Raw genomic sequence first — 14,599 nt, forward strand, 5'->3', positions numbered from 1 at the left:
ACGAGTACAAAGCATGTGAATGTATCTCTGTACCTGAGGCCCATAATCTTGTAGGCATCAGGCAGATAGCAGCGAGTGTTCTCCATTTGAGCAGGGTCCGAGTCACAGATCTTGTCATCTGTGCGCCCGTAATTGGCGCTCTCGATCATAATGACATCGGTGCCCGGGCAGCGCAGCTCGATAGGATAACCCTCGCACGACAGCTCTCGACGCACAACAGCCATCGGCACTGGAGCGCGACTTAAAACTGCAAAGAGAAAGAAAATATTACATTGAACAAACTATGAAACAAATTTACACACATTTTTCATTCATATACGCTCTCTCTCAAACATAAAATAATCCAGTTTTTGAGTGTGTTAGAGGGAGACGGCATGTAGAAAAAGAAATACCGTTATTATGAGCAAAACAATTCTTTCATTATACAATAGAAAGATCTCATATCCGCTTCCAAAAAGTCACATCTATCTAGTTATCATGTCCTCAGTAATAACCTTTCTTTAAATTACACACTCACACACAAACACTTAAATCAAAAATTACATTCTTTACCGCCACCCTTTCCTGTTACCGTAGCAACACACTCTTTTCCCCGCATGACGTATAGCCATAGACAAACACCAACACAGTAAACTGCATTCTAATGCGTACACAGACACAGATACAGACACACTCGCTCTTATGAAATTAATCTAAAGGATGTGAATGACACTTGACTGTGTGCATGAGTTAATTTCATAGTCTGCTGCTGCCTCCGATTAGCATAATGTACTGACAGCAGAGATGGCAAATCATCGTCCAATCAGGATCCAGCATTAAGCCGTCACCATCGCAATCGTTTCTGTTGAGATTTAACAACACACAAACACGCACACATAGTAACCGTTCTGTTTCTAAGAGAAAGCAAAGGCCAGAAGAAACTACTGTGCATAAGTGTGTGGGCAGGGCTGATGTATAGAACTGAAACGGCTTATGGTATAATGTAGGTTATTGGTTTAAATAGGATTGAGCGCAGGCAGGGCTGCTGTCGAGCTGGACTTGTGCTTCAGCGCCCTTGAGACTGGTGGAAGGTGAGTGCCAGAGAAAAGAGGCAATCGATGACAGTGAGAAAAAAGGAGAGCAGCTGAATGAACGTGTGTGTTACAGAGATACAGAGAACGTCGATGTGGGAGCCGAACATTGCCCTGATGTTTTTAAAACGTTCCCCCAGTGGCCAATTCCCCAGTGTCCTCTGAGCTCAAAACGTTACGCCAAAGGTCCCCTCGAGGGGCCGACTCGCACACACGGGGTCGCGCTCGCATGTGGTGCGCACACATTGAGCGTCTAGACGTCTGCATCTCTGATTATTGATCTGTCAGATCCTCTTACATCTGCACTCCATCTCACGCACTTTTAACAGGTTCACACACAATTTTTATAGTTATGGATCGGGCCATAAAATGGCTCGTTCACGGGAAAATAATCCAGCTACATTTCATATTTCACCATGGTGTTTGAAGAAATGCAGCCATCTATTAAAAGGCTTTGGAGTTGTTTTTGTTTGTGCGTTTCAAATTTCTCTCCTCCATATGTGCTTGAGCGTGTTTTCGCGTATGTGTGAATGTTTTGATCATAGTGCAGCGGTTGTGAAATTCAGTGATTGCTCATGAATCATTTATTGCTGCGAGAAGAGATGTCTCAATTAATAGTTTCCAAAACTTTTAATAAGACGCACAAACTTTGTGGAATTTTCAGTGAAGATTTGAGAGCAGCTCTCATTTGGCTCGTCTTCATCTGACAGTCTTGCACTTCAAGGTTGGGGGGCCAACTAATCAAATAAAAGCAGTAAGACATCTCATTTATCCATCTCGCGAAAACAACACAACAAGGAAATAATTGGCTTTTGTGTGTGTGTGTGTGTGTGTGTGTGTGTGTGTGTGTGTGTGTGTGTGTGTGTGTGTGTGTGTGTGCGTCCTACCGAGCGTGACGGGTGTGAAGAGGGCGAAGAGGAAAAGTAGGCGTGTGGACCACATGACCACCGATGACCCTGATGACCTCTGCAGTGACTCGCTGAAGTTGCGTCTCGCACACCTTAGAGCCATGGAGTTCCTCTTTGATGCGCACACCTAAAGTAGGAAGGACGCACAGAGAGAAAGTAAAGAGAATGTTAATGTTACAGCTAAAGGTCACTTTTGTTGTACACAGTGTTACAATTCAAAAATAACAAGAAATCAAAATGGACCCGGTTTAGTTTCTTAATAAATGTTATTGTTGTTGTTCTTGCGCATCGTTCCACATTATTCTAAAAAATGTTTGTTTTTATAATCTTTTATCAAACTGTAATAACTTTCTTCTTTCCAAACCAACTGAGAACATTCAGCACAGGATGTGTTCTTGTGCTCAGAGACAGCTAGACAGAGTGCAACAGAAGAAAACAGAACGCAAAGATCTCGAGTAACGTCAAGGATGACCTACTTTTAATTTCACATGTGGGCTCTCGTGGCCTGAAAGACGTCCATCTGCATGAAAAATACTAGAGACAAACGTAAGAATACGTCTTGTGTGAACCTAATTCTACCTCACACAGATTGCGGACTGTTGGCCAGAGACAGGTTTATGTAATATATTTTGTGCGACTAATGTTAAATGAGCCGTGAATGCTATCATGTTGCCTTTAACCATGAGAAGTTACACATATTCACTCATTAAAGGGATAGTTCACGCAAAAATGAAAATTCTGTCATCATTTGCTCACCCTCAAGTTGTTCCAAACCTGTATTCATTTCTTTGTTCTGCTGAACACAAAGGACGATATTTGGAAGAACGTTTGTAACCAAGCAGATCTCGTCCCTCCGTTAATGACCATAGTATTTTTTTTCCTGCTATGGTAGTCAATGGGGGGCGAGATCTGAGATTTTGGAAGAATGTTTGTAACCAAGGAGATCTCGCTCCCCATTGACTACCATAGTATTTTTGGTTGCAAACATTGTTTCAAATATATTCCTTTGTGTACAGCAGAATAAATGTATACAGGTTTGAAACAACTTGAGGGTGAGTAAATGATGACAGAATTTTCCTTTTTGAGTGAACTATCCCTTTAAGGAATATTTTATATGGTTAGTTTAGCATAATATTTTCATTAATAACAAATAAGTCTTACAGCTCAAAAAGCAGAGAAACTGATACAGCTGAACCCAGATGAAATTATCCGTCATATCTTTTGACAGTCTTGCTGGTCTCTGAATCATGTCTGTGTAATGAAGTCGATGACATTGAAAAACAAATCCATAATATTTAATAGAGATTATTGACTGTAGTGTGTGTTTCACAATACAATCAGTTAATCACCCGTCAAAAAAACGAATGAGTGTTTGGGTGTTTCTATAACTTCAGGCACTTTTATGCACCTAGAGTTGATTAAACAGATTTAAACCTTCTGTCACATTAAAAATTTCTTTTAAAATTTCATGATTTATTTTTAGCTACTTTTCAAATGTACCAGTTTTATCCTAGACTTTCAAACTTAAACCATAAAATATAAATGATTACATCTAAAATAATGATGATCTAAACAGAGAGTGAAATAAATTAAACATTTCAATATTTGATAGGTGAAAAATAAGTTAATATCACTTATTTATAGTAATATTGTTATGTATATTATTATAAAATTATTAATTTTCATTATACATAATTTCCAATCAAGCAGGTAATTTGCCAAAATTTGCAGAAAGTGAACATATTATTATGTGCATTTAGGATGAACAAATGCAAGCTTTGTTATTATATAAGTTATTTTAAAGCAGTTCATTTTCTAAACGTCCACATACACAAAAGTGCCCATAGTTGTGAATTGTGTAATGTGTAACAGTAAAAACAGAGGCATGACAGCATAGGATGAAAATCCTGTGACAATACTCTTGAGAAGACACATGTGGAGCTCGGCTAATGCCTCCTACAACAGCTTAATGCATCTGTCCTCTTTTCCTCTCCCACACACACACACACACACAAATAGTTATATATGGCCTGCCTGCACTGAACATCTTTACCTTATTAAAAATAAAGCACTATACAGCCACTGTCTCATTAAACTTACATAAACCCTCAACAATGCCACTCAGTCATTAGAAACACGCAGTCACACACTCTGTCTTCCTCCTTATACACATAAACACACACATAGCTTAAACACTCTCTCTTTCTTTGTCTGAGTGATTGATGGCTGCTTAACTAAAGTGAACAGGAGGCTTTTGAGCAGATGTCCCACATTATAAACAGGGACATATGGACATATGCCCACGGTACCAGTGTGTGCGTATGATCAAATGACCATGTAATCATGCTACCAGTAAAGTCCTGGTCAAATGAGTGTGTGAATTAGATCATGACTATGCTGCAAGGAAACTTGTGAATGGTAAACAGTCAATCTGCCAGTCAATCACATGTTTATCTGTGTGCATATTTACTTCCACAAAAGAAAAATACATACAATTCCTAATCTACTTTACTTGGGTTAAATAATTATGCTTGCTTAGATTTTCTAAGACAATCAATTTGCATGCTTTTTTTGTTTTTATTTAGTAATGGTTATTCAACCTCATGTCGTTCTAAACCTGTACTGACTTCTGTGAAACACAAAAGATGATATTTTGGAAAAAAGTCTTTTTTCTCCATACATGAAAATGACCCTGTTGACTTTCACTGTACGGTTAAAAGCATTTGAAATGCTATTAAAAATATCTCTTTTGTGTTCCACAGAGGAAAACAGAGGGTATATGATGAGAATTTGCATTTTTGAGTGAACTATTCTTTTTAAGTAATTAATTTTGATTTTACAGTGCAGAATATGCTCATGCTTCTACTCAGTTCCTTAATTATTTCATTGTTTAGCATGATCCATTTGACCATATGCTAATCTTAATCACTTAATGACCCAATTAGCTATTTCAGCATAACCAATGTGTGGCCACTCTAGTATGTTTAATACTGATTAACCAGTGGGCATCTGATGGTGACTGTCAGGGGTGCCGTTATTCACTCATTAGCTTTTCAGTTCCTTAAAGAACTCATGATGTGTGTGCAATCTGTAGTTGGCTGCAAGTCAATTTACCAATCAATGTGCACAGCATTCATGCCAAGAGTATCAGATATAAATTATAGAACATAATCCAACGTCGTTATTTTTCAGAGATGACAAACATCAGCCACTCACTTCTAAAGTTTGAAACTTCAGAAGAATATACTAAGCAGCCGGCAGGTGATAGACACTAGAGATGTGCAAAACTACAGTACATATTTTCAAAATCAACTAGTCGATTTGTTGCCTGAATGACTAGATGACTACCAGAGCTGCACCATTAAAGGATTAGTCCACTTTTAAATAAAATTTTCCTGATAATTTACTCATCCAAGATGTTCATGTCTTTCTTTCTTCAGTCGAAAAGAAATTAAGGTTTTTGATGAAAACATTCCAGGATTATTCTCCTTATAGTGGACTTCAATGGACTCCAGACGGTTGAAGGTCAAAATTACAGTTTCAATGCAGCTTCAAAGGGCTTTAAATGATACCAGATGAGGAATAAGGGTCTTATCTAGCGAAACGATTGGTCATTTTCGAAAAAAATACAACTGTATATGCTTTATAAATATATACCTATTCTACTTATGAAAAAAAACAAAACTGGCGCAGCGTTCGTTCTGTAAGTTGAATAGGGAAGGCGTAGGACATACAGCGTAAGCGTTTTGAAGAATGCGGAAAGCGGAAGCACGTGCAAGGCGATAATTTGTGTTTATAAAGCATATACAGTTGTATTTTTTTAGAAAATGACCGATCATTTCACTAGATAAGACCCTTAATCCTCATCTGGTATCGTTCAAAGCCCTTTGAAGCTGCACTGAAACTGTCATTTTGACCTTCAACCGTTTGGAGGTCATTGAAGTCCACCCTAAGGAGAATAATTCTTGGATGTTTTCATCAAAAACCTTAATTTCTTTTCGACTGACAAAAAAAAGACATGAACATCTTGGATGACATGGGGGTGAGTAAATTATCAGGAAATTTTTATTTGAAAGTGGACTAATCCTTTAATTGTTAAAAGATCACAATCTCAATTCAATCACCCACCCGATCTCATTCCTAAATGACAACAATTCACCTGTGCCTATTAAACCTTTGACAAGATCATACCAGCACATTCATATCTGTGTTTGCGCTGCCGCTGAGCCAGAAAGAGTAGTTGTCATGTACAGATATGAAACAGTTTCACAAACAGTCTTTTCAACCACACACATTATCATTATTTCTGTGTTTACAATATTCAAATGATCACAGAAGTACTGGGACAAAAGCTTATAGTTTGGATATAAACACTGATGTCTAACACTGATCATAACAGCAAATCACCTTTTGAATTTCAGGATTGTATCAATTACATTGATATGCCACTAGGTGGCGACAAGTAACTGTAAAAAATTTATTTGTCATTGAATCATTCATTCAAGAGATTTGTCCAAAAACACTCATTCATCCAGTAATGAAACAAGTGAAGTATGAAGTGAATGAAGTAAAGTGAGTCATTGAATCATTCATTCAATAGACTACAGATATTAACATTTTGTCAGAACCTCTGGTAAATTACATGTTATTTTGTTTAGTTGTCTGTTCAGAATTGGGGGAGAATTGTGATCTCTATTTGAAAAAAAAAAAAAAAAGTGATTCTCAATTTATCCAGAATCGTGCAGCTCTAATGACTAGTCGATCTTAAGGAAACAATGTAGGCCTATAATTTAGATTCAACAATACAACAAACTTTTTTTGAAGGTGTTTACATAAGTACTTACAATGACTAACTGGATAGAATATGACAAAATGCAGTGTTCTTCAATTTTGGACAGTATTTAACTTGACATGGCGTCTTAAAAACGCAATGCTTAAAGGATTAGTCCACTTTTAAATACACTTTTCCTGATAATTTACTCACCCCCATGTCATCCAAGATGTTCATGTCTTCTTTCGTCAGTCGAAAAGAAATGAAGGTTTTTGAGGAAAACATTCCAGGATTATTCTCCTTACAGTGCATTTCAATGGCTACCAACAGATTGAAGGTCAAAATTACAGTTTCAGTGAAGCTTCAAGGGCTTTTAAACGATCCCAGATGAGAAACAAGGGTCTTATCTAGCGAAACGATCGGTCATTTTCGAAAACAATACAACCGTTTATGCTTTATAAACAAAATATCGCCTTGAATGTACTTTCCGCTTCCGCATTCTTCATAACGCTTACGCTGAATGTTCTACGCCTTCCCTATTCAAGTTACGAAAAAAAACGAAACTGGCGCCGCGTTAGTTCCGTAAGTAGAATGAAGTAACCTTCATTTCTTTTCGACTGACGAAAGAAAGACATGAACATCTTGGATGACATGGGGGGTGAGTAAATTATCAGGAAAAGTGTATTTAAAAGTGGACTAATCCTTTAAGGGGACATATCAGCCAAAGACGTCTATATGAATCTGTTACTGTAGCAGCGGTGCTTTAAATGAGATTAATTAAAAGATGAATTAAAAGACTGTCACACAGCAAACTATCACAGTTAAAGCACTAAGTATGCCCAAGATATCAGTATCATAATGGTTATCGAACAATATTAGAGATTTTGGGTCATTATTTAGTTATATACATATCGTTCAAAAGTTTGGTGTCAGTAGGACCTTTTTTTTTTTTTATTACTTATACTTTTTTTTATTTATTCAGCAAGACTGCATTAAATTAATCAAAAGTGACAGAAAAGGTTTTTACCTTGTTACAGAAAATTATATTTCAAATAAATGCTATGCTTTTGAACTTTCTATTGCAGAAAAAATGTATCAAATTTTCTACAAAATTATTAAGCAGCACAACAGTTTTGACATTTAAATGAACATTCATTTTAATAATAATAATAATAAAATGGTTATTGAGTAGCAAATCAGCAAATTAGAATGATTTCATGATCAAGATGATGACAGCTATTTTTATATTTAAATGTCATCTAATCCTTTTTTTTTTTTTTAAATACTACAAAATTGTAATATTGGCCATTTATCAATTATTGATTTAACTTTAAAATAATTATTGCCATTCCTATAAAGCTCAGCACACTGTTGCAAACAATTAAAGCACTACTACTAAAAATATCAAAGCCAAAACAAGAAAACAAGAAAAAAGTCTACATGAACTACTTGACTAGTAACCTATAACCTATAGGTTTTTTGATGATTAGACCATCATGACCCATCCCTAATATACACAGTCAGGTTTGACCAACTTTCCTTCATTTTACTCTAATACTTAAGAACAATAGTATCTATTCTACTTCATTACCTCACTATGACAGGGCTGGTCAAGTTCCTGAACACTGAATAGGTGGATTTGGCGTGTAAAAGCCGGCGGCCATGAGTTAATGTATACATATCTGCGATGTCCGGCATTTTTCCAGCTTTGTTTCAATAAAAGGACTTTTCTACAGGGGCAGGAAGTTTAGAGTCATGAATGTTACAGTATATTTTAGTTTGAGAAACTAAAAGATCATGAATATCATTTTCATATGAACAACCTCTTTGAAACCTAACAAACATGTTTTAAGCTTGGGCTGTCTCTCTTTAAAATGAATGCCACTTGGTGTGATGTGTTGTTGTCTAATGCAATGCCGATCAGACAGTTTCAAGTGTGGCTGAAGTCCATATTTGATAGAGACTGACAAGTAAAGTCAGCCAATTTCCAAGTTCATTTCCTGCAGTCATGAACTTAACTTACTCTGAGAGTGCGGTAGACTGCGTTACTGTACGTGCTGATATCCAATCCCTCCCCCAACGCACACGCTTGCTGTCACTCTCACTCTCCCGCTGATAATCTATAATGCCATATGGCAATTTTTGACTTGATTGTGCTGCGGGACGTGGTACATACTTGGTTGAGTTTGGCAATAAATTATGGCACAGAGATGCTTGCATGGCTCAGTCTCGTTCTGGCAATTTCTGTCTGGAATGGCATGACCTTACGAGCACCCATCAACCCCTGCAGCTCTGTGTGTCCAGTAATGAGAGCAGCAACCTCTCTCGCTTTCTTTCTTTCTCTCTAAATGAGAGTCTGCCTGAATCCTCAAATCAGGGAGTCTCACAGTAATGACACACAATTAGAAAGACACGACCATGTAACCCCCCACCATCTCGCTCTCCCCATTCCTCCCTGTGTCTCTTCCTATTTCAATCACTCTATCTCTCCCCATCTCTCCTATTTTTATGCCTCACATTCCTCCTAATGTGTTTTTGGTGGCATGGAGAGAGGGAAAAAAAAAACAACTGACCTCTTTTTTGTTTCCCTCCTTACAATGAGGGAACAAATAACTTATAAGTTTCCATGCAGCATGGTTGATAGACATTTGGTAAGTAAACATACTCATTTCACCAGGAATGGCAAACTTTTGTTCATCTTTGAACACAAATGAAAAAAAAAAAAAAATAGATAATATTCTCTCATCATTTTTGTCCATCCATTGAAAGTCCACACATCAACATGCTATGACACTTTGAGCGCTGTTGAGCGGATTCGTGAACACCTCTGATTGGCCATTGTGTTCATACGCTCAACATATATGTCTTTGATTGGCTACAATGATCAACGCACAGGAGCGTTTGAAAGCACATGTTAGTGTTTGAATTTGAAAGCGTCTACCAGCGGATTGATCTGCCATGTGTGTCTCTGTATGCGCTCAGTGAAGAGCGTCCTTTATGTCTATTTACAACATGTTTTTGAAGCGTTGATCATTGTAGCCAATCAGACATATCTGATGAGCATATCAACACAATGGCCAATCAGAGGTGTTTACGAATCCGCTCAACAGCGTTTAAGCATCACATTTTTTACATTTCAGTACCGACTTGGTATAGCGGTCAGTACTTTTGAAAACACCACTGTATGAATTGAGCAGTTTAATCCTAAATCTTAAAGAGACAGATTTAATTTAGTCTCAACACATCAAATATGGCTTGACGCTTGTGAACAAACTTGATTGGTTCTTGTGAGTCTTCAATTGTGTTTCGAAGATGAACGAAATTCTTCTGGGTTTGCAACGACATGAGGCGAGTAAATGATGGTAAAATTTTCATTTTGGGGTGTACTAACCCTTTAAGACCCAACATAATTAATGCACCAGCATACAAAAATGATACATTTATGTAACTAGATTGAATCAGCTGACTTTTTTATTGGTATGCACAATATATCTGTGCCATATAATAATAATTTTACACTAATTATTTAATGACTTCTAAAATGTAATAATCAGCAAATATCGAAATGACTTTCATACTGTACATTATAATATTGTCCAAATGTACTTGCCGAATTTTAAACAATTGTTTTTAGTGTTTTATCTTTTATTTATTTTGATAAAATAGTATATGGGCCATTTATCATAATTTAATTAACATTATTAACTTTTATCACAATTGATCAGAATTCTAATATCATTGCATGTCCACTTTTTTGTGTTGTTTTAGACTGAATCTATGTTTCTGCATGCCCTTCAGCAACTGCCCTTTATAGTTTAAAGGAGCAACTTCTGAAGTTTAACAGACTCAACTAAACACCTTGCTGTTTGGGGTGTTTGACTTTGAGAATTCTAAGGAGAATTTTGAAGGGGTTGTGCGGTTCACACCAGCTACGAGTTCACAGAATTTGTAGTTCACGGGATAGTTCAAATTGGCCTGCATGGTCAAGATCATTCAGCTGGATAGTGTAGTTTCGGCCAGAGGTTCTCTGGTTTGGCATTCTGTTTCAAATAATATGTCAGCACAGGGGCACTGAATGGGCCAATCAGATTTCAGCTAGCCCCGCCCCAAACTCCGCCTATGCTCTCTCACTCTCACTAAAGAGCAGAAAAACTTTAAAGGGAGTTTTTGATTTATAATGATGGTGCGGGTGACTTTTTGCTCTGATAGAGGGCATGTTTATGAAACTCCTTCTGAGCCTCAAAGAGTCATAAATCTTTATTCATTTTCCCCATGTTTCAATAATTCAGAATTCAGCATGCTGAAATCACTATTAATCTCGAAGGCACACACACACACACACACACACACACACACACACGCATACACTGAGAGCGCTGGGTTGAGTTCCTCTAGCCTTTGCTCATAATAGATTCTGTGTCTGTCTCTGGCTCAGTCTTCATACTGCCAATACGACTGAGTCTCTCTGATTTATCTTTTATTATGTCCCACAATCTACTTCTAAAGCACTCTCTCACTCTGTCTCTTACACACACACACACACACACACACACACAAAAAGCTACATTCATGTACCCACAGATTCTTAAAGTTTCTGATACACACATATGCACCAACATATAAAATAACAAACCGAATCACTGATAAAAGACTGTGCACTGATAAAAGTTTGTGCATAAAAATACAAGCATATATACAGTCCTGTATGACTATATGCATAATGCACAGACTATACAAACGCAAAATCCACATTTTACAATAGAGAAGGAATATAACAAACTTGTTTTATTTTTGTCTTTAAAAACTTTAATTAAACCACTGTAACATGACATGCAGTTTTATGCCAATTTAGTGAGATGAGACACTTTATTTACTTTGAATGTGAATGAAAATGAGGCTTTAGGATGGAAGTCCATACATTCCTGATTGCAAATGTGATTGTAAGTATACGTTTAATTGGACAATGTCATTTTTAGAGCATTTGCTCACTCTAAAACATTCCCTGTTAGAATGACGTTCAGTAGACATTTTTCTGACATTATGTATGGGTGTTTTTTCCAATTGTAAGTGCTTTTCTGTTGCAGAGATTCATTTTTATTAAAACTAAGAGTTTTATATTTTACTTTTTGTGAAGGTCACATAAAAATGCCTTAATAATTTATTTATTTTTGCTTTTCAAATGCCATTTATGTCAAAATCAAATTGTTTGACCCTTGTTCCAGACCCAAACTTGCATTACAATATGAAAATAAAAAAGTAATTAAATTATTAAAAGTGCACTATGATCACGTAAACAAAGGGTAATATTCATAAACTGTTTCAATATTTATTGTGCGCAAGTGGGATTTGTGAAGAAAACAATTACATCACTTCTGAAAAGAATATTGTTGTTGTGTGTCATTTCTCATCAATCTGTCATTTCATCAAATTACGCAAAAGCTATTTTTAATGTGTATTTCAGACACATAAAATGGTTATGAAATTAAACAATTTCCAACACAGTGTAATTTTTAAAATGTTAAAATGTCATGTGGTTATGAAATTAAACAATTTCCACCACAGTGTCATTTTTAAAATGTCATTTAAAATATTTAAAATGTAATTTCCACACTGAATGTTATTAAACACAATACATTTGATGAATGATGATTCATCACTCAGCCAACAAAACACTGAAAATGTCCACAAATTTCCGGTCAAAAAAAAAAAAAAAAAAAAAATCCTGGATGAAGCTATAGATGTGTCCCTTCTTTTCTATCAAACAGCAAAACCCTCTACTTTACGTACTCAGTGTTGAAATGCTTTGTCCTGATTTGCTGTCTGCTGGGCACTTCAGTGGGGCACTGGCACGGTCCTGTCACTCTACATTCATCCAGAGTCAGCTACAGGCTAAACACTACTTCAGCCAATGGCTAACATGGCTAGAATTGAATGTCTCCAGTGTTCAGAGACGCAGGGGCTTATACAGTAGCATTGCGGATAAACTAAAGGAACAGCATAGCTTTAGGTTTTGAAAGGCTTCAGTCGGTATTTCAAGGCTAATGTAGATTAAAGCTATGGTTTGGGGTCTAACTTTGCAAACATGGCCAAAGGTTAAGGTAGTATAGACTGCTTTTCGCCATAATAAAAGCCTCATTCAGAAAGAGATCTGTGATAGTTCAGGTATATCAGACATTCAATGGGCCTAATTCAACATGAGCAAAGTGAATTTGGTCTAAATCATTCATGAATACACAAACAATTTACAGATAAATGTGCTCTAATCGTGCTCTATGAATAGGCCCAATGTGTGTGTTGTCATCTGGAAGATGACATTTTAAACCATTTTGTTATCTGCCACGTTCCCTGATGTTAAAACTACATTCAGCAGATGTTATTCACAAATTCAGAATTTATCTACTGTATTTATCTACTGTTCACTCTTAAGATAATTATGATTTTTTAACACAAAAAAATTATGCTTAGAGTAGAACACAGTGCTTTTACAATATATTAATCATTCAGTACTACTTGTCCATGTACCATAATTGTACTGATTGACCTGAAATTATCTAAATGATGATATCAGGTCAGAACCCTGTACATTTTCTGCCGACATGTGATCTAGTTATCTAATTATGCAATACTAAAAGTGCTCAGCCTGATTCAGCATGATGGAGCTGATAATTAAGGCCATTTCATTAATTATTCAAGATGAATATTCACCATTGTGGATTTGGGTGAAGTGGTGAAATATTTACGTGTTTTCCTCTCAAGTTCACTAATATTTTATGCCGGGCCTGAATTCACACTGTATGAGAGAGAGAGAGAAAAGCTGGGTCTAAAATCTGAAAAATGCTGTATTTGCAGGCAGTATGCGATGGTAAGAAGGCAACAATTTATTTAACGCAGTGAGTACAGCCAATAATTTACCTTTAAGTCATGAATTCATGTCTAATCAATTAATGTTAGTGATGTCTTTAAAGGTGCCCTCGAATGAAAAATTGAATTTATTTTGGCATAGTCAAATAACAAGAGATCAGTACATGGAAATGACATACAGTGAGTCTCAAACTCCATTGTTTCCTCCTTCTTATATAAATCTCATTTGTTTAAAAGACCTCCGAAGAACAGGCGAATCTCAACATAACACCGACTGTCACGTAACAGTCGGGGTGTACGCCCTCAATATTTGCATATGCCTGCCCATGTTCCCAACATTATGAAAGGCATTAGACAAGGGCAGCCAGTAACATCTGGATCTGCACAGCTGAATCAACAGACTAGGTAAGCAAGCAAGAACAATAGTGAAAAATGGCAGATTGAGCAATAATAACTGACATGATCCATGATATCATGATATTTTTAGTGATATTTGTAAATTGTCTTTCTAAATGTTTCGGTAGCATGTTGCTAATGTACTGTTAAATGTGGTTAATCTCTCCAACAGTGTAGTGTTAGCCGTTAGCCATGGAGTACAGCCTCAAATTCATTCAAAATCAAATGTAAACAATATAACAGTATACAATACTCACATAATCCGACGCATGCATGCCGCATGCATGACGAACACTTTGTAAAGATCCATTTGAGGGTTATATTAGCTGTGTAAACTTTGTTTATGCACTGTTCAAGGCAAGTGCGAGCTCCGTGGGCATGGAGCATGAGAATTAAAGGGCCAGTAGCTGAATCGGCTCATTTATAATGATGCCCCAAAATAGGCAGTTAAAAAAATGAATTAAAAAAAATATATGGGGTATTTTGAGCTTAATCTTCACAGACACATTCAGGGGACACCGTAGACTTATATTACATCTTTTTTTTAAAAAGTTCTAGGGCACCTGTAATACTGATTTAGCGATGGATGAGGA

At 36.6% G+C, this 14,599-nt stretch overlaps 1 protein-coding gene across 4 annotated transcripts in view; it reads right to left on the bottom strand.

The window, feature by feature from the left end:
- adgrl3.1 (adhesion G protein-coupled receptor L3.1) overlaps nucleotides 1-14,599 on the bottom strand; it is a 143,257-nt gene that overhangs the window by 105,626 nt on the left and 23,032 nt on the right. For all 4 annotated transcript variants that reach the window (XM_048197667.1, XM_048197666.1, XM_048197665.1 and 1 more), the window contains exons 2-3: nucleotides 1,958-2,105; nucleotides 34-247 (exon numbers count right to left, since the gene is read on the bottom strand). In XM_048197667.1, coding sequence (XP_048053624.1) covers nucleotides 34-247; nucleotides 1,958-2,081 — 338 coding nt within the window. In that variant the 5' untranslated portion in view covers nucleotides 2,082-2,105. The remainder of the gene's footprint in view (nucleotides 1-33; nucleotides 248-1,957; nucleotides 2,106-14,599) is intronic.

This window comes from Megalobrama amblycephala, linkage group LG7 (genome assembly GCF_018812025.1).
Source record: "Megalobrama amblycephala isolate DHTTF-2021 linkage group LG7, ASM1881202v1, whole genome shotgun sequence".
NCBI classification, from domain to species: Eukaryota; Metazoa; Chordata; class Actinopteri; order Cypriniformes; family Xenocyprididae; genus Megalobrama; species Megalobrama amblycephala.